The sequence below is a fragment of the Aspergillus welwitschiae genome (assembly GCF_003344945.1).
Source record: "Aspergillus welwitschiae strain CBS 139.54b unplaced genomic scaffold BDQ94scaffold_1, whole genome shotgun sequence".
Classification (NCBI taxonomy): Eukaryota; Fungi; Ascomycota; class Eurotiomycetes; order Eurotiales; family Aspergillaceae; genus Aspergillus; species Aspergillus welwitschiae.
In genome coordinates, this window is record NW_020798695.1 from 402,284 (window position 1) to 423,502 (window position 21,219).

At 48.5% G+C, this 21,219-nt stretch overlaps 7 protein-coding genes across 7 annotated transcripts; 4 read left to right on the plus strand and 3 right to left on the minus strand.

The window, feature by feature from the left end:
• Window positions 1-65: 65 nt before the first annotated feature.
• Window positions 66-1,707, plus strand: BDQ94DRAFT_132376 (40S ribosomal protein uS17). The gene is made up of 3 exons (XM_026764045.1): window positions 66-334; window positions 682-920; window positions 1,081-1,707. The coding sequence occupies exons 1-3, from the start codon at window positions 160-162 to the stop codon at window positions 1,147-1,149; spliced, it is 483 nt and encodes a 160-aa protein (XP_026632124.1). The 5' UTR covers window positions 66-159; the 3' UTR covers window positions 1,150-1,707.
• A 2,710-nt stretch (window positions 1,708-4,417) lies between these two features.
• BDQ94DRAFT_132380 (ENTH domain protein) lies at window positions 4,418-7,120 on the plus strand. Its single transcript, XM_026764046.1, has 5 exons — window positions 4,418-4,853; window positions 4,931-5,168; window positions 5,224-5,414; window positions 5,471-5,582; window positions 5,636-7,120. Exons 1-5 carry the CDS (start codon window positions 4,806-4,808, stop codon window positions 6,889-6,891), a joined length of 1,845 nt encoding a protein of 614 aa, XP_026632125.1. The 5' UTR covers window positions 4,418-4,805; the 3' UTR covers window positions 6,892-7,120.
• A 2,864-nt stretch (window positions 7,121-9,984) lies between these two features.
• On the minus strand, window positions 9,985-10,363 carry BDQ94DRAFT_132381 (uncharacterized protein). The gene has a single exon (XM_026764047.1). The coding sequence runs from the start codon at window positions 10,329-10,331 to the stop codon at window positions 10,086-10,088; it is 246 nt and encodes an 81-aa protein (XP_026632126.1). The 5' UTR covers window positions 10,332-10,363; the 3' UTR covers window positions 9,985-10,085.
• A 301-nt stretch (window positions 10,364-10,664) lies between these two features.
• Window positions 10,665-11,619, minus strand: BDQ94DRAFT_132382 (uncharacterized protein). Its single transcript, XM_026764048.1, has one exon. It carries the CDS (start codon window positions 11,120-11,122, stop codon window positions 10,826-10,828), a length of 297 nt encoding a protein of 98 aa, XP_026632127.1. The 5' UTR covers window positions 11,123-11,619; the 3' UTR covers window positions 10,665-10,825.
• Window positions 11,620-12,066: 447 nt separating this feature from the next.
• On the plus strand, window positions 12,067-14,866 carry BDQ94DRAFT_132384 (uncharacterized protein). Its single transcript, XM_026764049.1, has 4 exons — window positions 12,067-13,407; window positions 13,460-13,776; window positions 13,823-13,938; window positions 13,993-14,866. Exons 1-4 carry the CDS (start codon window positions 12,468-12,470, stop codon window positions 14,738-14,740), a joined length of 2,121 nt encoding a protein of 706 aa, XP_026632128.1. The 5' UTR covers window positions 12,067-12,467; the 3' UTR covers window positions 14,741-14,866.
• Window positions 14,867-16,465: 1,599 nt separating this feature from the next.
• On the minus strand, window positions 16,466-17,443 carry BDQ94DRAFT_164886 (acetate uptake transporter family protein; the record flags this gene model as incomplete). Its single annotated transcript, XM_026770139.1, has 3 exons — window positions 16,466-16,786; window positions 16,841-17,009; window positions 17,067-17,443. 3 exons carry the CDS (start codon window positions 17,441-17,443, stop codon window positions 16,466-16,468), a joined length of 867 nt encoding a protein of 288 aa, XP_026632129.1.
• A 1,912-nt stretch (window positions 17,444-19,355) lies between these two features.
• BDQ94DRAFT_132392 (uncharacterized protein) lies at window positions 19,356-19,995 on the plus strand. The gene is made up of 2 exons (XM_026764050.1): window positions 19,356-19,680; window positions 19,875-19,995. The coding sequence occupies exon 1, from the start codon at window positions 19,371-19,373 to the stop codon at window positions 19,596-19,598; it is 228 nt and encodes a 75-aa protein (XP_026632130.1). The 5' UTR covers window positions 19,356-19,370; the 3' UTR covers window positions 19,599-19,680; window positions 19,875-19,995.
• The last annotated feature ends 1,224 nt before the right edge of the window (window positions 19,996-21,219 follow it).

Consider the following 21,219-nt stretch of genomic DNA (forward strand, 5'->3'; position numbering starts at 1 on the left):
CGCCCCCATCGCACACTCACAGGCCGAATATCCGCCATCGTCGAATAAATCTTCTCCAACATCGACGTCGACCACCGCAGGCCCCGACACCCACCCTCCGCGACGAATTATACCACCCAGCTCGACTTCGCTTCCTCGTCGGACTGAATTCTCGCAACAATGGCGACCGAGTTGACCGTCCAGTCGGAACGTGCGTTCCAGAAGCAGCCTCACATCTTCGTCAACCCCAAGGCTCAGGCGAAGAGCAAGAAGGTTGGCACCGGCCGCCGTTGGTACAAGGATGTCGGTCTGGGTTTCCGTACCCCCAAGACCGCCATTGAGGGCTCCTACATCGGTATGCACGACCTATGTTGAAATTTTATTTGCGGCGTTATCGACTTCCGATCATGCGGGACCGGGACTGGGAATCTTTTGGAGGCTATGGGGAGATGAGAATATGCCGCATGGAGAAGAGAGAAATCACCTGGAAAGCGCCAGCATGAGTCTACGATAAAATGCAACTATCTTCTGCAAAGGATCGGGATGGAATGCGACAAGAGAAGGAATCAAAGATCAGACCTGGAAAAAGCGCTTGGCGACAGATTTGCGGAACCCGGTTATTCTCATCTCTCAAAGGCTCCGGAGAAGTCCAGTCATGTCGTTTGAAATCTCCAGGTGGGACATATCACTGATATCGAACAGACAAGAAGTGCCCCTTCACCGGTCTGGTTTCCATCCGTGGCCGTATCCTGACCGGCCGTGTCGTCTCCACCAAGATGCACCGTACCATCGTCATCCGCCGTGAATACCTCCACTACGTCCCCAAGTACAACCGTTACGAGAAGAGACACAAGAACCTTGCCGCTCACGTCTCTCCCGCTTTCCGTGTTGAGGAAGGTGACTGGGTCACCGTCGGCCAGTGCCGCCCCCTGAGCAAGACTGTACGTCAAACTTTCCTCGGGATATCTTCTATGGTTACTGGTGGCAAATGCATTCCTTTCCTATACGCCTGAAAGGATATGGATGATGTCCAGCGCTATCGAAGATATTCTACATGGATCGCAAAAATATATACGTCAGATGCGCTAACTTACTATTCAGGTCCGCTTCAACGTCCTCCGTGTCCTGCCCCGTACCGGCAAGGCCGTCAAGGCTTTCTCCAAGTTCTAAGCGTCTCGATGAGGAAGGGTGTGTTTTCGCGAGGACGAACCTAGGGCAGCGGCGTGACTGGATATAAACGGAATAGTTTCTAGGGTTGGGATTGTTTCACGATTTCATGTCCCAGGTACCCTTGTGGAAGGAATATCCAATGAAAAAATTACTTTGATTCTCCCACATAGACTTTTATATCTGTACGAAAGCTCAGAGCACTGAGGGAGGGTTCAGTATGCTAGTGTGAAATCTAGCCTTTCTAATCGAGTCACTGTCGCTTCCATTTGAGTCCTTTTGTAATGTTCCTTATGGCTTATATCGGCCCGTGCCTGGTTCGGACGCGTCAACCAGTCAGGGTTATAGTAGGTTCCTTCCATTCAGCTAGATACATTCCAGTGGCCCTTAAAATACCTCCAGCTCATTAATCAGACATCACAGTCCTTCCCCTCGTACTACTGTGCACTTTTCCTATCACACCCCGCCGATTCCTTCAATCTTCTTCAATAATCGTTCCACATGTGGGGCAGAAGGAGGGACGAGACTACTACAGAAGCCAGCGTCTTCGGCGTTCCCGATCTCTCGCAAACCAATCGTGAGGCAGATCATCCTCAGACAGCTCACAGGACAGAGTCTTAATATCATGCATTATGTCGCTTTCGCCTTCCACTTCAGATGTGCCCTGCATTTCCTGGGTATCATTAGTGGATGGTGGCTGCATATAAGATTGACCATCGTCCTCATCCAATTTCGCTTGTTCTTGAACCCATCTGCCAGTGTCTGGCTCAAATAACTTGATGGTTGGAGCTCGAACCTGAGATATATTCAAGGATGACAGTGCTTGAGTGTCTTCTTCAGGCCAATCAGTAATCAGCTCGGCTGATTGCTCTGGATCCTGCTCAGAAAATAGATTAATTTCCCGTCCACTGACTTCTTCTATTGTCATTTCATCATCAGTATTTCTTATGAAGAACCAGCCAGGAGTCGAGATGGGATTCCGCCTATGCGCGGCTAACTCGCGGCCCATGCAGGGTGAGCTTGTACCAATTTCCTCAGAGTCGCCATCACTTATAGTATTCTCGTTTGATGCAACAGACCCACACTCAGTGACTGAGTCGTCATCCGATATATGATGGACATTGGATGGACGACCAACTTCGCCGGCATTGGTAGAAACTTCGCTGACATTGGTAGATGGTGTAGAGCGGCCGTACCCAGTATCTACTCCCTTGTAAAAGGACTCCCAAGTCCCTTGTCTCTTGAATCTCCAGGAGTAGAATAAGCCCTCGCTCACCTCCCTGCTAATTTCAAATGGAAGATTGATAAAGTTCAGGAATTTTCCGATTATAAATCCTGAAGTGCGGTCAAGTTGGCCGGCATCTTTAGCTAAATCATCATGTAACTGTTTCCTGTTATATTGATGAGAAATAAGCTTTTCAAGCTGTAGAAATTGTCCAATTTCAACATGTTCATCTGCGAGCTGTTGTATCGTGCTTATCTTTACTGCACATATAATAGCAGCGGATGGTATCTTTCCCCATACTAAGAACTCGCCCCTACCATCATAGCCCCGGATACGCAGATTCTGTTCCCTGAAGAGCTTAATCGCGGGATATACTTTGGTATCAAGCTTTTTTGTGTCAATGATAGATATAATAGCTCCTTCTTTATTCCAGAGTGCTCTGTGGACGGGTGCAAGCATTGAGCGGAATGTAGATATGAATGGAGATGGTGTCTTTTCAATGTGGACATGGTTTAAAAAATAGCCAGTAAACTCTTCTTGACATATATCTTCTGGCATGAATATTTGGCGTCCATCTGCAAAAAGACCAGCTAGGAGAAGCGTTTTGGAATTAACACCTTGGCTGTCGATATTTGACCATCTGTAAATAACGGGAGGCACTTCGTCAGTCCAGCGCGGACGAGATCTCGGAGTTTTTTTCTTTTCTTGTGCTTCCTGCTGAAGTTGACATTAACGATTTTATTTCATGTTTATCAGGTACCAGGTAGCTCTCACATCTGAAATTTGTTCTTGCACACACCAGAAGCAGACTTTGTCACCGCCACTGCATAAGCTGATATCGATCTGAGTTATATCAATGGTTTCTGGCACTGGCACCTGTTCTTGCACTCCAGAAGTTTCCTCATTGTCGTCGACATAATTCGGAACTATGTGTAAGCCTAGTGACCTTGCAGTCCTTCTAATCCGTCTCAGAATTGGAATCCAGCGCCAATGCCCCTCAGATGTATGCTGCTGGACTTCTCTCCACTCCGGATATGCGTATCTCACCATTTCACCCCACTGCGCACGCAGTGTACTCGAAGGAATGCCTCCGGTAAACCCGCATTCTGTCACCTCCGGTCCAAATACTTGATTGAATATATCTCTAAAGGCGCTTGTATTTCTCTGAAAGAACTCATAGAGACAGCAGAGAAATAGTCTCTGTTCCCGAGTCCATCTGTTCTGAAGTCGTGGAGTCCTGTAATTAAGACCAGTCTCGAGCTCCATCGCGACAGTCAGGTATCAAAGGAGTAGGAAGATAATGTAAATGAGAAGTCTCGAGGTTAGGCTTCAGCAAAAGAAAGATGGGCCATAGAAATAGAGTGAACGAGAGATATTGGAGCCTTACTTCGAGCAGGGGACTTGTGGGTGTAAGAATAAGCGAGGAAAATCATAGCTATATGAGAGTGCCTACTGTTCAAACATAAGTTATAGTGGGGTACAAACTGATGATATTAGTGTCTGAAATCTGTGATAAGAACTCGGTGAGCTTGATATGAGAAAGATTATGCCCTTTATACTCTCTATAGGAATGAAAAGTATGGAACTCGATTGACTAGTAGTACTAAGTCAGTAGTAGAAGTAATACTGCTTTTAGAGATTGGTAGTAATGATGATACAAATAATAGTAAAAGCAGTTTAGATATATATATATATCAAGTCACGTGAAGACACATCGCAAAGCTACACTTGAAACTAACCATATGGAAGGCTTGATTTACGGCTCAAAAGGTCAACAAATGAAAAGACGAAGAAGTTATACATAGTAACATACTAGAAGTAACACCTTACTCAACTCTCATCTCTATCTCTTGTACAACTGTGAGAAAGATCATCCTTAACAGCTTGGTACGTATAGTTCGTCGGATAACATCATTGCGCCGACCCAAACAGCACTAGGCGGTTCCTAGCCTAGTTGGGTGCAACCGGGCGCTCCACTGCGATGCCGCTTTGAAGTCCAACATCCCGAACTGCCTGAAGCTCTCTCCCCGATTTCATAACTCTCCCCTCCTGTTCGCTTGACCGCTTCAATCCTCGAACCCCCACCACCCTTCCTCTTGGGGATTATCTGGTAGATCATCCCTGTCATACCGAAAGTTCCGAACCCCCTCCCTAGAAGTCGGCACTTCAACCCGTCCCACTTCACTATTGACAGGTTGCCTAAGAATCACCAGTTCCGCGACATGGCAACTTGACGCATCATGATTATTTTTGGAATTGGTGTGGGCAAAGCATTCAGAACACAACTATAGTTTTGGTACCCTCTCATCTTCGATCGATCTGGTTATCGTTCCACCCCCGAAACCCCCCTCCACCTCGAATCCAGCTGCTTGCCAGATTCCCCTGATTTCTGTTTCCGACCAATTGCTGTGACGGAGGACAGCCATCTTTGAACATGTCTCAAAATTTTGAGAAGTCGGTGAAGGGAGCCACCAAGATAAAGGTTGGTAGGAGGTTCCGTGCCTTTTCAGGGGATGGATGATCTTGCGCAAGTGCTGACAATCTGGTCTTCATCAACAGCTTGCGGCCCCCAAATCCAAATACATTGAACATATTCTTGTTGCGACACATACAGGCGAGGCAGGTGTTGCAGAGATTTTTCGGACGCTGCAGCTTCGACTTCGCGACTCAACATGGACCATTGTTTTCAAAGCTCTTATTGTTGTCCACTTGATGATAAGGGAAGGACAGCTGGACGCTACATTGCAGTATATGGCAGAGAACCCCAGAAGACTTGCGATCAGTGGATTCTCAGAAGGTGGGAGACGATCTCAAAACATGCACGAGAGATTGCTAACACCTAGCTGTTACAGTACAATCGCAAGGCCATAATATTCGAAGATATTCCGATTATCTGATCGCACGTGCGCGTGCCTTCGAAGATACAAAGACCGACTATGTGCGAAGCGGACAAGGTCGAATGAAGAGACTGACAGTTGAAAAGGGACTTCTGAGGGAGACAGAAATAGTTCAACATCAGATCCATGCACTGCTCAAATGTGACGTGGGTCATCTCATTCCTTCCCTTGCATCATGGCATTTATCACTGACATGTTTCAGCTTCTCACTGACGACGTCGAGAACGAAATATCGTTGACCGCATTTCGCTTACTGGTTTTGGATCTTCTGACATTGTATTCAGTGATGAATGAAGGAACAATAAACGTTCTTGGTAGGTGCTCTGCTTAGCAAACCCACGGCATGCGCTGACTGGACTGCGCACAGAGCATTATTTTGAAATGTCGCGACCCGACAGCGAACGTGCATTGGAAATATACAAGACATTTACTGCCCAAACGGAAGAAGTTGTGAAGTTTCTGGGAGTTGCCAGGCATTTCCAGGCTGCGACGCGATTGGAGATCCCCAAGCTCAAACATGCTTCTACGGATCTGACGCGACTTCTGGAGGACGATCTCAATGACCCGGATTTCAACCTTCGCCGGCGCGAATATTTGGCACGAAAGCAAGGGAAGAGCGGCGGAACTCCTCCGCCTGTGAGTAAAACTGCGACAGGCGATCGGGCCGTGAGCAACTCGAATACTATGCCGGCCCGGCCTCAAACCCAGCCGAACCCACAGACACAGAAGTCAAACCAATCGGATCTTATCGACTTCTTTGATTCAATCGAGCAGAATCAGCAGCCGATGGCCCAGACCAATCCGTTCCAGCAAGCGCAATTACAGCAGCAACCGCAGGCGATGCAGTTCCAGCAAACCGGATTTCCACCGCAGCAGCAGCAGGCCTTCTACGCACAACCGACGGGCTTCCAGCAGCCCCAACCCACTGGGTTTGACCAACAAGCGGCGTTTGGAAACCAGTTTGCGCCGCAGAATATCCAGCAGTTTGGCCAGCAGCAGCAGGCCCCCCAACCTCTTCAACCCAACCACACGGGGGCCGGATTTGGTGGTTATTCGGCGCAGCCCCAGACATACGGGTTCCAGTCAAACCTCGCACCCATCCCACAACATGACATGAGCGCATTCTCCCAGCAGCAACAAATGCCAATGGCCCAGCAGCAATTGCAGCCACAGTCAACCAACCCCTTCAGACAATCAATGTTAATGAGCACGCCGACAGGATCGGCCACGCCTGCCACCCCCCTTAACCGCCAAAATACGAACCCCTTCGCACGACGTTTATCAACAGTCAACCCTCAGGTCGAAACCGGTGTTCCTCAAGCCTTCCCGCAGGCGCAGCCGCAAGCGCCCCAACAGCCAGCGCCACTTCAAGCTCAGCGAACGGGAACCAATCCGTTTGCCCGTGCGTCCTCTGTTCCCCCACCGCAGTCACAGGGCCTGCAACCTCCAGCTGCGGCTCCTCTGCGACCAAACCCTACAGGGAGCACGAATCCTTTCCGTCAGAGCGCCTTTGTGAACCAACAGACAGGCCAAGGGTGGCATGTCGGTGGACAACAGGGCACAATGGGAGGTTTGGAGCAACTGGACACTGTGCCAATATTCCCGCGCCCGGGGCTATCATAGCGTTGCTTACAAACAATTCTGATCTCTACAACGCCACACGGAAACAAGATAGTGTGTTAGGACATACCTATGTCTCCTTTATAATACTCTTTTTATTGACTTGCATTGGGTTTCTTGATTGAGTGTTTGAAAGCATAATGGCGGGGCTCGCAGTGCGGCCCCGACCGTTGACCATGTAGCGATAGCAGATGTCCAGTGACAAGACAATATAACAAAGGATTGCAGCAGCTTGAAACCATTTCCCGTTTGTATCTATGATAAGTAAAAAAACTAGCCAGTAATATGAGGGCAGTACTTGGGACCAACCTGCATGAGTGCCGGCTATCAGCAAGGGGAGATCGACGACCCGGCCCTTGTAAACCCTTCCTAGTCAACCCACGACGATCGATTGCTCGACTAACTCCCTGTGTAATTAGTCGCTCGCTCGGTCTGAGATCCTAGCCTTTACTGCTATAGAGCAACTGAATAGTCCCCGCATACGGAGTATAACTAATATGAGACTGACGACAAAGCGTGACTCCTTGGACGGGAAATTATGTGGCTTTCCCTCTAGGATTGATATTCAGTCAGCAATTTGGACACCGCTACCCATCAGGATGCATCCAGTACTATTGTGACCGTAAGATAGCCTTGTATACAACAGTTCGGGTTCATCGTTGATGCCATTGCTGCCATGGGGTCAATGTGGAGAGGGCCATCAGCAAGGCTTTCGTAGGACATATGCTGCCACTTTTGGCAGTCAAGTGAGTTCAGAATGGCTTCACACCCCAGATAACTAAGTAGATAACATCTTAAGGCCAATACAAGCTGAAGAATTAGGATACTTTAGCATCCACAGTACACTGGCTCTTAATTACTCACTCAATTGGCCATCGCAAACCTAATTGTGGTGGGAATAGTATGTTATTTTAGACATTTTTCCTGCAATCCAATCCCCAGTCAAGTCTACCTGATACTGCTCGAGAATGAGGGCAGAGTGCGCTTACTGCTGGCTAAGGAAAGTGTTCTATTACAGAAGTAACCAAGGCTGGTTACTTTGTTATTGACCATTTCTCCTCCTGCTCCTCGAGAAATCCGTCGAAATGTGTCATATCTCGTGGGTACCACGGTATATATTCTGGTATATAAAGGGTCTCCTTGCCTTCAACTTTCATTTAGTATGGATAGGAGCTGGTAAATACCCCTCACATTACTGCTACCAAACTCAATGGGCCTCTATAGACGTAGGCCTGCGCATTCCCAATGCTGGGCATAGTGTATCCAGCAGGTCTCTTTCTTTGCTTAAAGCTCAAAGAACGTCTTGAAGACAGCTATCATAACTATTAAGACTGTCCAGATTCTCTAAAAGAGCAGGGAGCCAGGCATAACGGGGTTTAGTTATGTGTCTGTTCCCAATGGTTCGTCTACAGAAGGATTACTATGATTCCCGAGCATTTAAACCCCAAGTTACAAAGTGTCCGAGAAAGGAATGTTTACTTCCTTTCAGCAGCAATATCGAGAGATTATAGCATGTGGTGCTAACGAGAAATGAGACAGAGAAATTGCACCAGATTGAATTCGTTGCTGGAAAGCTGCAGCGGCGAACCCAGACTCCCCAGTTTTTGCCTTCTCATGCAGCCGGGAAATCCGAGGTTCAATTATCGGATATTGCTTCTGAGCCAATGACTCGTGTTTTATTGAGAAAGCGAGGCCAATATCTGGGCATTAATAATATAATCTCAATCCTCCAACCTTCCTCGGCTATTACTAGTACTCTACTATATTTAGTGCCCTGCTCCGTCCGTCCTCTGTTAAGTCCGTTAGAAAGCAAACAACCGAGCATTTTGAACTCGACCACAAAGCCCAAAAAACCACCAATCCATAACTCTATAAACCACGCTAGATAGTAAAACTAAGTACTACTAGTAGTACTAGACAGCTTTCAACACGATCAAATCTCCGAGCACCCATCCACCACCAACCAATCAAACCCGCATCATTCATACGCACGGAACTTTTCATCCCGGTATGCCGGGCCAAGTAACTTGTCACCGGGTTTGAATCTCCGACGCGCCCAGACAATGTCCTCAAGTCCACTTTATCCACACTTAACACTCAACTTACACACACTCTTTCTTTTTCATCCAGGCGAAGCCGGCATTCCCGATCCATCACCTCTCAGCAGATGTGCCCAGACCTCAACCAACCCGCAAACCTGCGATCTGTTTGGTTGACTGTACCTTGGCGCGCATTGGACTGGATCAACTAACGGTGGACCGGGTGCAGACCGATCGGCTCGTTCCGATAGACATAAATTAAATCACAGTCCACGGGTGGGTTGATATGACTGCTAGTAGCCTAGTACTCCTTAGTTAGTAAGAAGTTGCCGCTGTTGGTGTTTCAGTATGAGTCTAGATAGAGTTTGATGGGCGTTGCGGGATCCGTGTTTCCTTCCTAAGTAAGTAACTAGATACTTGGTACTAGATAGGCTTCTTCTATGCGTATCTTCGTATAAGGGGTACGAGGTACGTGTTGTTGATACTGTGCTGCTGCTGCCGCTGTTTTTTGTGGTGAAGAATTGTTGGTCAAGATGGCTAGCTACTAGTCTAGCTAGTCGGTTTTAATCCTAGTTTGGCCCACCTAGAGAGTGGGAATCCATTCCGTATCCACTTCTAGATGTGTATATACCTACCGACTGAGTTTTGGGACTTGAGATGTTTACTCGTCGCTAAGAGTATATACCACTCAAAGATTTTTTCGATATTTTGAGTGATTTAATATACTAGCAATGAAGGTTTGGGATCGAGTTACTCCGGACTCCGTATGATTCTCTTTCTATCTAGTAGAGCACTGAGTGAGGAGCCACTTATATCCACGCCCAACCCCTTTTGCACATCCAGCTAACCCAAAGGATTGGCCCTAGCCCAGTAGCAAGCGGATATGACAGCCGTCATCATCCCAAAACATTCTTTGTCCCGTGCTTCAATCAAGATGAGATATATCGGAACTTCTCGTAAAATTTTTCTCTCCTCGGCGTTTTAGTCAGCGGATGCAGGATCGCCGTGACACACTAGTCAGTTAACTAACTACTTAGTAGTAACTAAGCAACTGACTGAATTAATTAGTTAGTTAATATCATTCGTAGCGATATATCTACCAAGCCACAACTACAATATCATCGTAATACTACACAGTGATAAAACTGCATATTGGTCCTAGCGTGCGGACCTGAGTGCCCGATCTGGATGGAGTCTTATGGAGACTAATGAGTAAATAGCAAAACGCCCACTAGTTACTACGTGGTTAGGGACACATGCAGGGAGACCGATTCGGACGTAACCTGGCGGCCATGTTGCGGTCAAGTTTAGTAGGCCACAACACCTCCCGATGTAACTCTGTGCAACTGCAACGATAACAAACGGGAGGCATGTACATTTGAGACTGGCCTGACTCGTGTGCATGAAATCCGCAGGGGAAAGTATGTAAGCCAACGGCACATACACAGAGGAAAGGAGAGAGGGAGGGAAAAGTCACGGGGAGCCAAGAGCGGATTGTTGGTTTTTATCCCTGTATACTTCAAGTATGGGCGATCGCTGCACGAAAGGTAGCAGTCAAGGCGCAGTGCAGGTAGATGCAGGCAGCATAGCATCCTGTGCGTGCTTTTGCTGTTTGGTTGGCGGGTTGGCTGGCTGAGTGGCTGTTGGGGCGTTGTTAGTTTCTTGCTTACCACACACTAGTGGAAGGATCTGAGTGTGGGAAACCATGGTGTGAGAGTGAAACATCATCAAAGAAAAAGAGGACTATATGAAACCGAATATCAACAACACTAAATAGTTAATTACTCTATTAATTGTCTGGCAAACTTGATCTAAAACATAATAAGAACCGTTATTCCTTAGGAGGGTCGTACAAAGCGGAACGGACAATCTGGAATGACGTGCTCAAACCGTTGCGGTCAATCGTAATGGCGGTGGATCAAACCGTCTTGGCTCGATTTTAGTTTCTCCCCGACGGACGGGCGTGCCTGCCTGTTGGGAAAGGAGCCGGCAAAAGTGTCAGCCCTGAAGACTTTCTTGACATGACGTACGTGGAGTCGCAAGATTGATTGCCGTGGAGTCGGGCAATCGACAGATATTAATATATCTCTGGCTATGTTGGTGGTTGACTGGCGATGCACAATTATATTGAGCACACTTAACCGAAGTGGTGTTCTCGGTGTTCGGTTGGTCTGGAAGGGGAGGAGATACATCATATTTTTGACCGCGCAAGGAGAACCCTCCAAAACGATCCAGGAGGGAATATTTGTCCGATCTCCTCCGATCGGAGAGAGTGGAGCCCGCCGGTTTGTTATGGGTTTTTCGGATGTCTCCTGCTGGTCTTGGGGCTGGATTTTAACTTCCGACTAACGCGGTTTTCTGTATGTGCCAGAGAACCCGCGGAAGTACGGGGGGGAGAGGAAGAGGAGGAGGGTTGTGCCTGAGTGGTCAAATGATTAGTGTGTGTGGTTGTGTGTGCTTACGGTAGTATCGATCAAACATGTAGGAAGTAGTATCTCATCACACATTCTCATTGTTTGTCTGAAAAGTTCGATACTATCTATCTGATTCCTAAGGTGCATAACAAGTCGGGGCACTACTTTCTGGATGATATTAAATGTGGTCGCCCCTACTATTAATAACCTGCGGATACTCGTAATGCAATGTATTACTCATGTTTAGAGTCTCCAATTCGCATCGAGAATTTTTAAGTTGCTGCTCCACCCGGCACCGGCTACTGCAACATCCGAGATCTGGACCTCGTGTCTATTCTGTTGCAGTCATTGTATTGTTGTTCATTATGAGGGATTACCATTGTTGTGCGCCGTTATCATAATATTGTTTCGACCTTATTCTGTGATTGATCGAAGAAGCGATTAGGAACCTGTCAGGGTGACTCGTTTATGTACCTGTGCCTGCATTTGTTCCGGTATTGTTGGCCGCCAAACAAACCGATCATTGGCTACGCGTCCAGACAAGCAGAAAATTAGAACGGGAAGGAAAATAAGGGAAAAAAAGGAACGGGGGTTAAGAAAAAAAAAAAGGGAAAACAAGGAACAGGAATTAATCTCCTCGACTGGCTGCTTGATACTTTCTGTTTTCTTTTTTTCCTTTTCATTTTTTATCTTTTTCAAAATTTTTTTTTCTTCGCTGGGCCTTACCCAATTCGAGTTCCTTGTCCCCTCCACTTTGCAGCCCCTCTCCTCCTCCCACTCAATCAATCAATCATCGGCCCTTCCCCAATCACTCACACTCTCACTCCTCGTTATTACTATCACTTAGTACTACCACTACTTCTCTTTCGGCATCCTTCCCTTCCACCTCCTCCCTGAACATCCACCTTCCGAGAGATGGGCTTTTCCTGATAAGGGCAGTGCGCTGACCATTCAGCTTTTCCCTCTTTCATCCATCCTTTCACCCCCGGATTCTTCTCTCATCATCCTCAATTCCCACCTTCTGCCTAAACGGTTATCGTTCGATTTTCGCCCATTCTAGAACGATGAACGTCGATGAAGATCGCCAGCTGGATCTGTGAATAATACTTTTAGACTCGCGCGTGCGATGGACGCTAGAAATTCCCACCTCTATCAGCCAACGGCGCGCTCTTTGGCCACCGACCACGAGCACGTCTTGCCTGTGCTGAGCAAACCAGCTGCTTGGGCCCCTCCCACCACTGCTGTCCATCCGGTTACTATTAATAATAATACCTATCAACATCCTCATCATCCCTACAATTATCCGATCTCGACATCCAGCCAACCGTTGGCTTATGGCCCTGTCCCGCCGCCGCCCCAGCAATCACTACCTCCGGCCCCCGTCCATGCCGACGCGCAGACCTTCACCACCGAATCTACCCGGCAGGATGTAAACAGGAACGGGGTCACGAAACCCCGCAAACCGCGGAAGTCCAACAATGCCGCCGCGGGGAAATCGACATTGTTCTGGGTGCATACCGATCCACAGTCCGTGTCCGAAGGTACCAGGGAGGAGACACTCAAGCGCATTCGTTCCCATGTTATGTCCGAGCACAACCGCAAGAAAAGGCTAGAAAATACGAAACGCTACAAGAGCAAAACCTGGAAACACCTTGCCTTTCAGCCCGTGGAAACTACAGCCTCCAGTTCGTCAGCTGCAGCTCCGGCTTCTTCGGCCCCTTCTACCGGATCCTTCCCGAAACCAAGTGTCACCGAATCCTCCTCCTTCGGCACGCGAATTGTCTCCGATTCTCCCTCCTCTTCTTCTTCATCCTCTGGTTCATCATCGCCCGAACAGCGACAGAAGGAAGTACCGCAGCAAGAGCTGGTGGTTACGGACGCGGGCAGTTACCCAGCTGTTTCTGCCGAGACAGTGGACAACTACAGCAACGAAACTCCTTCTTCGCAGAATGCTCTCGCGCCCGTGCAGTCTGCAACTCCGTGGGCTTATTTGGGCGGTGCCACCGACCCGTTCAATTCGATGCATACGGTCATGTCGGACCGTATGTGTCGACACCTTCAGCACTGTAGGTTGGCTTACAATAGTTTGAAAGGCGTAGTTCTAACGATCTTGTGCAGTTTTCGACCTGACTCAGCAGGCATATCCTCTGCAGCGCCGGTATGGACCTAAGTTGCGGGATCACTGGACCGCATTAGTCCAACAAGATCCAGTATCATTGCACGCTTGTATATGTGTAGCGGCGTCGAATTCCGCCTTGGCAGCAGGGGAGCTCCCGCTGACGGACCCCAATAAGCGGCGTTCTAGCGTGCTACTTCTGGACACATTCCACCATCGGGGTGAGACAATCAAACTAGTCAATGAGGGATTGTCGGATCCGATCAAGGCCTCCAGTGACCAGCTGATCGCCGCCGTGTCAATCCTATTGACGATTGAGGTTCGTACTCTAGAAAACTCATGCCAGAGGTTAGCTAACGGGTCAGATTGCATCTGGCAATGCCGACTATCTCAAAATCCATCTGGCGGGCCTCCGGCAGATGGTAGGTATGAGGAAAACCTTCGCGGATGTGCCGCCCGACGTTCGATTCCAGATATCATGGTCAGTTTAACCCAAGCTCTGGTGGAGTCTGTGGGCCGCGACTGACTCGAGTAGGACTGACATCCGTGTGGCGTGCATGGCCGGCACCAAGCCCATATTCCCTTTTATTCGTTACGCCCGTCCCTCGCAATTGGCACTTATGCCTCCTAATGACGATCTACTAATTTTAGCTACGCGTTTGACACAATTAATTGAGATACCCGGCATCTTTGGGGATGCCATGTCCAAGATGATATATGACCTGGCTGCATTGACGTGGTACTGCGAATGGATCAAAAGTACAACGCAATACCAAGAATTTGACGATGAGACGGAGGACTACTTCAACACCGAAGTCCTGTACGTCGAGTACTCCCTCCACGAGGACCGTTACACGGCGACAGGCGAAATCAAGATGGAAGCCACCATCGAAGGCTGCGTTCGGCTGGCATGCCTGGTGTTCCATAACACCGTCATTTGGGGCTTCTACCCGCACATCGCGCCGGTGTTCCCCAAACCTGTGACTGCGCTTCGTTTAGCGCTGGAAAGCACGATGAGTGCTGGATACTTTGAACTGTGCCGGGATGTGCTGATCTGGATCCTGTTCATCGGGGCGTGCAGTTCGCGGCTGCTACCGGAGCGGACATTTTTCGTGAACGAGCTTGTTTCGGTACTGCGAGAAGACGGAAGCATCCACTCGTGGCAGGAACTCCGAGCCCTACTTCTGGGCTTTTTCTATGCGGACCGGAGTTATCTGACTCCGCTACGAGAACTATGGGATGAAATTGAGATAAAGCTCCGCGCACCGCACGAATGTATATAGACCCGACATAACACTCAAACATAGGACTGATCGCATGTTACATGTGGCATGTATGATATATTAATGAGACACGGTATATATGACACTGCTGCCATTAGTTCTCACGGTTCCCATAGTACTACTCCTTACCCACACATGATCCCTTGATAGTAATGAAAACAAGACGATCAACCAAATACCCACCATCCCAGATATCACCCCATCCGGGATCCTAACCCGACCAAGCCCGAAAACAGGACAGTAAGCCTCAAAAACCAAGCCTTGTGCAAAAATCCCTCACCCATAGCAATCGATCAAGCAGCTGCCTCCCGATGACACACCCCCAACCAGCCACGCCCTCTCCCACACCAACAAAAGAAAAAAGGGAAAAAAGCCCCCCAAACACGAAAAACATGATTGAAGAAAGCCTTGCAGAAAAAAAAAATTCAGAAGAAGAATCCACTAACACGAACACCAACTACATAACAAAGTCCACCGAAATCCTTTCCACATCGGCAGAACCCGGACAGGAGCAGCGGATTGGACGATCGATCGGGATCAGTTTAACTAAAACTACTACGTAGTAGTAATGAACTACTAACTAGTGCAGGTGAGGTTATTTTTCTGACATTTCCGAGAATTCGCCGTCCGAGCTATTCCCGCCCGAACGCCGAGTCTCTGCCGTCGCGCCGGTCGGTGAGATAAATACTTAGTTACGTCTTGGTCTCGATTGCTGCCAGCCTTGCGCTTTTTTTTTTTTTCTTCTCTCTCACTCTATTTAATCCTGTCTTCAGATTATCCCTTATCTGTATATCGGGCAAATATTTCCTTATACTCTGCACGGAGTGTGTGCATTGCTTGTTCAGAACTGTCTACTGCTGCTATATACTATATCCTATACACTAACAAAGTATATTCACAAAGAGAGTGAACAGAACTACTACTACTACTACTAATTGACAGGAAACGGCCCGTTCAACTTACACTCACTTGCCTTTGATTGAACTCGTTCATTTATTCCATGGTTTCATACTTGTGCAACGTCGGAGAGTTACAACGTTGACGGAGTATGAGCGACCGGGATATCTTTGTTTCCTGCGGTCGGGAATTACTACTAACTATTGAAGCTTTTCTTCGAAGGTTTGAGGGTGAAACTGCATTGTGTTGCGCTGCGTGCAGGTTATAGTTTCTTGCTTTCTTTTTCTCTTTCTTTTCTTATTTACTCTTTCTTTGTTTGGGCTCCGGTATATAAGGTCTTTCGGGACTGCGCGAGACTTGTGGGTGTCGTTGCATGTGTTTGTTCATGCTCAGGGTGAGGATGGGTTTCAATGGTAGGTAGGCTCACTAGCATGGACTTATGGTCAAGCTGACATCAATCATGTATTCATTCAAGGTTAACCATTTCATTAACAAAAAACCAAACATCCAAAACCAACGCGTCCCATATCCGTCGCGCTCGACGACGAACTGCTCCATCATTATTACCCAGGTTCCGATATTATTTATCCCAATGGAAACCAACACAATAAACAAAACACTGCTCTGGATTGTTCGGACCCGCTGCAGAGGGCTTGCATGTCTTCACAAGACCCTCTCAAATGGTCTACAACCTGGACCATTCCCCGCACAGCAATGGCCTTACTAGAATGGGTATCTGAAACATAACAACTGCAGGTGTATTACTCTTTCTTTCAAGAGGCTCTTTTCATCGCGACCATGTCGATGGCCTGGACCCACGCGACTGGCTTAGACGGTCTCACGAGGGGTCTTAGCACGGCTACGGGCAGTGGGAGACCAGGGGAAGTGAGCAACAGGGATGATGAAGAAGCTGTTGCTGCTGTCGGCAATACCAGCCAGGGCGTTGTACCAAGCGGCGAATGCAGCCAGGAGACCGAAGAAACCACCCGCCTTGATGACGGGAGTGTTGGGCTCGCCAGCAGAGTTCCGCTGCAGGTAACCAACACCAAGCAGCAAGAAGGTCAGGTCCAGGAACAGGAAGAGGCAGAAGAAGGCGACAGTGGACCTCAAGGTGCAGAACAGCAGGATGGTGGTGAAGATGAACCAGCCCTAAGGAGGACAGTTAGCGCGATGCTCAATCTCCCAGCCATTGCTCAAACTTACCAGCAGGTACAGTCCCATCGAGTTGTAAAACATGGTGGCGCCACCGGCGGATTCAATCGACGACTCGATCTCGAACCCACCGGGGGTCAAGACAATGGCGAAAGAGATCCAGAAACCTCCGTAGGAGGACAGAGCAGTGGCACCGAAGGTGTTTCCGACAGCCATTTCCCTATCCAGAACGATCAGCATAATTCACCTTGGAGTTGTGGTAACGGGGTGTACCTACCACATGCCAGCAAGCAACTGAACGAGACCACCATATCCGAAAGCCAGACCAACGACAATGTTGTTCGCAGAGATACCACGGGTTCCCATGTTGATCAAACTAAGGAGGAAAGTGGTGAGGGCGAAAGCGCAGAGACCCAGAGGCGCCGGGTTGGCGAACTTGCGCTGCTCGACCGACTTGTACAGACCAGGCTGGAATTCACCTCCGAAGGGGCGCAGGTTGGCCTCCTTGGTGTTGACGTGAGCCATGGGTCCGTAGCCGAAACGCGCAGCAGCTCTGGCGGTTTCCTCAGCGGTCAACTCATGGGTCAAGGGAGCACTGCCGTTGCTGCCGTTCTCAGGAGCCATATCCTTCTCAATAGGATGTTCAGCAGACATGATGATTATCGGGAGGAGATAATCCGATCAAGGATCAAAAGGTATAGGAGGGAGATTGATTATAATGGTTTAAGATCAAAGAGCAATCCAGCTAGCTGGACGGTGGAGGGAGATGAATATATATGAAACCACGGAGAGGGGAAGGGGAGGAGGTAAAAAGAAAATGATGCGCACAGCACTGCTGGCCGGATCAGCAAGATATCTTGACGACGACGGGGGACCGTGCAAGATGTAAGAGGAATAAATAGAAGCAGTGAGGAGAGAGAACAAGGGAGAAGAGGGGAAAAGGCGAAGGTCAAATAAGAAATAGGAAGTGGCCCGGCCTGACAGTGCTTTTCGCTGGGATTAACGGACTTTGGGATGAGACCCAACCCGGACGAGCGAAGGTTGCAGGGAGCCAGCAATTCTACCGGATTTGGGAGGAAGCACCGTTAGTTGAGTTTAGCCTGGGATTTTAGTTGGTTTGGTAAGTCTCCTCTTTTTTTTATTTTATTTTATTTTATTTGATTCTCTATTTTATTTTAGTTTATTTTCATTCGACATTTTTCTCCATGGGATCCGTTGGTTGGCGTTGATCTGAGCAAAATTTGGGAAATTTTCTTTTTTTTCCTCTTTCCCCCTCACCCCATCTGTCTTTTGGGGGCTTAATCTTGGTCTGTTATTATTTCATCATATTATTATTTATTATTACGGTGTCACCATGATTTTTATTACTTTATCATGCTTTGTCGGCGATGCGCAGGAGTGGAGCGGCCGAATTTAGCGTTGGCTTTTAAAACGATGTGCAGGAATCCACCTGACGGGCCACTCCCGTGTGTGAATGTCCCTAATTGACGACTAGAAGCCAGACTAACACAATGGGTCTCGCTGGCGAGAACTTGGACGCCGTTCACCACCACCGCCATCAGAGACAAGAGGGAGGCGCCGATCCTCCATCATTCTGCGGTATTCTCTCCGTTCGTCCATGAACCTCCCATTGGAGGTATGGAGGATTAGACTTTCCGCAACCATGGGCAAGCGGGGGAGAAGAAGGGCTTTGCCATCGTCTCAGAGGGCTGTTTAATTACCTAGGTTAATGGGATGAAGGGAATAACCCCATAGGGCCCAAATGCAGGGTGGAAGGAACATGGCTCCATTCGTCCAGCAAGGGCTGCAGACTCACACGCGCACAACCTCTCAGATGGCAAATCCTTCGTGTGTGTGTCTCTCTCTCTCACTTTTCTCTGCTAGTCGACGACCGGGTATCGCCTAAGAACGATTGACTTTCCAAGCCCGGGGAAAGCAAGGGCAGGTGGAGATTAGAGGCGCCCGAGGTCTGGGGAAACAACCAATGATGATAGTGAAAAGCTGCCATTGGAGACTCGACCTCCGAGGCCTGCGTTGTTATTGGTGTAACCCATCAGATGTCTTCGGCCGTAGTGCTGCCTTAGTACTAAGTCAGTAATACGGTAAAATGGATGTATCTCTCTTTCTGAGCTGGAGTGGTTGTTGTTGTTGTCTCTCTCCAACTGACTGCTACTTGGGTTCTCTCCAGCTGCAATAATAACTGTGTACATTCCAGGTCTCATGCCATATGGTATGGATTATTCCACAATCCTTGTATGTTTATGTATATCATATTATGGGGCTCTATAGATTATGATTGCCATCTCGTATGATGTGGTGCTTTCCTCGTTTACCCGTGCTTTCTTTCTTTCTCTTCCCTCACTACCAGCCACCCTCCTCCCTATTACTAGTAGTGCTGTAGTCCCTCGTAGTGCATCTACTAATCGATCGCCAAACGGTGCGGCTGTTCCCTCCTTCAAAGGGTACGGGTAAATTAAATTACTTACGAACATCAGTCTCCAGCCGGATCATCCGCGGAGTGTGCTGTCACTTCCATTACTGGATGTCACCCCCAAGCCAGTGAGTACTTACTCTGTTTGTAATGTGGCTCTCGTGGGAATTCCTCAATTTTGAATCCCATCCATCATCACCCAGAGTTACGACGTTGATGGTATGTCTCTTCCCTATCTATCTCTCAGTTTCTATCTTCGGATCTCTTGCGAGGGAAAATAAAGGGAAAGAAAGTGACCATCCATCCAACAACCCCAGCAGTTCCCTTCCCTTTCCGTCTAATTTAGACTGCACTGCACGATGGCCAAGTAGCATCTAACCCGAGAAGCTGAGCCCACGCCTCATTGCCGCAAGGAGGTGTGACCCCGACCGAAGATGGACCCAGTTCTGGTCCCATAGAAGCTAAGGGTTAGTCTACATTTAGTTGGACGCTGTGGCTCATTGGAGAAGTCCTAGCTGGCTGACTGGTGGAGAGAGTAGTAAGTAGTAGTAGTACAGTTGCTTTGGCAGGTGCGGTGATTGCGGGCCCTTACCTCTCGCATCACTTTTGCTGCTAAGTTACTACGTACTGCGACGGGGACTGTGCCTAACTGAGGTTTAGTAGTTTAGTTAGCTGACCCGGCTGCGACCGTACCTGCTTTTTTGCTTACATGCTTGCGCTTGCTGAGCAATCACTGATTGATCCCAGGGTGGGTAGGGGGAATGGGACCGGGCCCGAAATCTGATGCTTTCCGAGTCTCAAACCGAAGGGTCAGACCGTTCTCTCCAAGCGCCCTTAATACAAACTACGGTCCTAGATGCAGTGTGGGATGCAGGCAACGCGGCTGTGTGGGTTTGCTCAATATGCTTAATCTTCCTTTTGAGCATCCTCTTGAGGGAATTAATTCCCTGCAGGGTATCTATCTGATATTCATTGCTTTATCCCAGTATTCTGACTCTTTGTAGTCTACAGTTGGTTCGATTTCAGCGGAAACCACGGAGAACTTTCTCCCCGTTGATCGCCGTGACGTTGAGCATAATTCCGGTACATGCGACACTATCAGTGATTGTCCGCGTAACAGCAAAAGGGAAAAAAAAAAGTACGATGTTGCTATCGGCAGGATCAGCATTTAACCTAGAGAGTAGCTATCTTCATGCTACATCGGACTAGATACTGCTAGACACGAGACGAACACTTCCATCTGGGTCGACCCCCATCGGCTCCAGATGGGTAGATTCCCCGTGTGCGGCGGTGGCGGATGCCACCCGACGGACAGCGATTCTGGATCCTGTGGGAAATACTACGAAAGAGGTTTGGGGATAGACTCCGTTCTCGGTCTGTTTCGTCGCGGCACAAAGGGACGCATCCCCACTTGGAGCACCTCTTGGCGACCGTTCTGCCGCGTCGCCGATTTTCTCTCTTCTTTGCCTGTTCGTGTCAAGCTCAAACTCGGAACGTCGCCAGCCGCGTCTCCGAGTTGCTCCCTGAAGCAGCTACCCAGCTACCAGCTTCCCCCCCCTTATTCTCTCCCTCCTGCCTGCTCTCCCGTCCACAGCCTCAATTGATGGCGTACGAACAAGCTCAAACTGGCCCGGGACCCAGTCTCCCACTGCTCATCGTCATTTAAAATGAACCCCCCTTTGACACTTTTGACACTGACAGGAGGGTAATCCCTGAGCAAATGTCCGTTAAGCTAGTCGGATTGCAAATTAAACATTCAATAGTTAATCAGTCGGGTCTTTTGGAGGTGGAAAGCAGAGCTGTCAAAGAGTAATGAACCTCGCGCTTATCATAACAGTCATTATAACAACAATAACCATTCAGCCAAAGAGCTGCTTTCTCTCCAGCCACTAGTTTCGCACAACACTTGCTTGCACCATCACTTGGGATTTTCCTTTTTTTCCTTTTTCCCTTTTTTCCCTTTCCTTTTTCCCTGCGTACCTCGGCAGCTACGGAGTTC

Excerpts from the sequence above, each read along its gene's own strand:
- BDQ94DRAFT_132376 (XM_026764045.1), top strand. The coding sequence starts at position 160 with ATGGCGACCGAGTTGACCGTCCAGTCGGAACGTGCGTTCCAGAAGCAG. Across the intron at positions 335-681 it reads CATTGAGGGCTCCTACATCG|ACAAGAAGTGCCCCTTCACC; the intron begins GTATGCACGACC and ends GATATCGAACAG. Across the intron at positions 921-1,080 it reads GCCGCCCCCTGAGCAAGACT|GTCCGCTTCAACGTCCTCCG; the intron begins GTACGTCAAACT and ends CTTACTATTCAG.
- BDQ94DRAFT_132380 (XM_026764046.1), top strand. The coding sequence starts at position 4,806 with ATGTCTCAAAATTTTGAGAAGTCGGTGAAGGGAGCCACCAAGATAAAG. Across the intron at positions 5,415-5,470 it reads ATGCACTGCTCAAATGTGAC|CTTCTCACTGACGACGTCGA; the intron begins GTGGGTCATCTC and ends GACATGTTTCAG. Across the intron at positions 5,583-5,635 it reads AGGAACAATAAACGTTCTTG|AGCATTATTTTGAAATGTCG; the intron begins GTAGGTGCTCTG and ends GACTGCGCACAG.
- BDQ94DRAFT_132381 (XM_026764047.1), bottom strand. The coding sequence starts at position 10,331 with ATGCACACGAGTCAGGCCAGTCTCAAATGTACATGCCTCCCGTTTGTT.
- BDQ94DRAFT_132382 (XM_026764048.1), bottom strand. The coding sequence starts at position 11,122 with ATGATGTATCTCCTCCCCTTCCAGACCAACCGAACACCGAGAACACCA.
- BDQ94DRAFT_132384 (XM_026764049.1), top strand. The coding sequence starts at position 12,468 with ATGGACGCTAGAAATTCCCACCTCTATCAGCCAACGGCGCGCTCTTTG. Across the intron at positions 13,777-13,822 it reads CAATCCTATTGACGATTGAG|ATTGCATCTGGCAATGCCGA; the intron begins GTTCGTACTCTA and ends CTAACGGGTCAG. Across the intron at positions 13,939-13,992 it reads GTTCGATTCCAGATATCATG|GACTGACATCCGTGTGGCGT; the intron begins GTCAGTTTAACC and ends TGACTCGAGTAG.
- BDQ94DRAFT_132392 (XM_026764050.1), top strand. The coding sequence starts at position 19,371 with ATGTGGCTCTCGTGGGAATTCCTCAATTTTGAATCCCATCCATCATCA.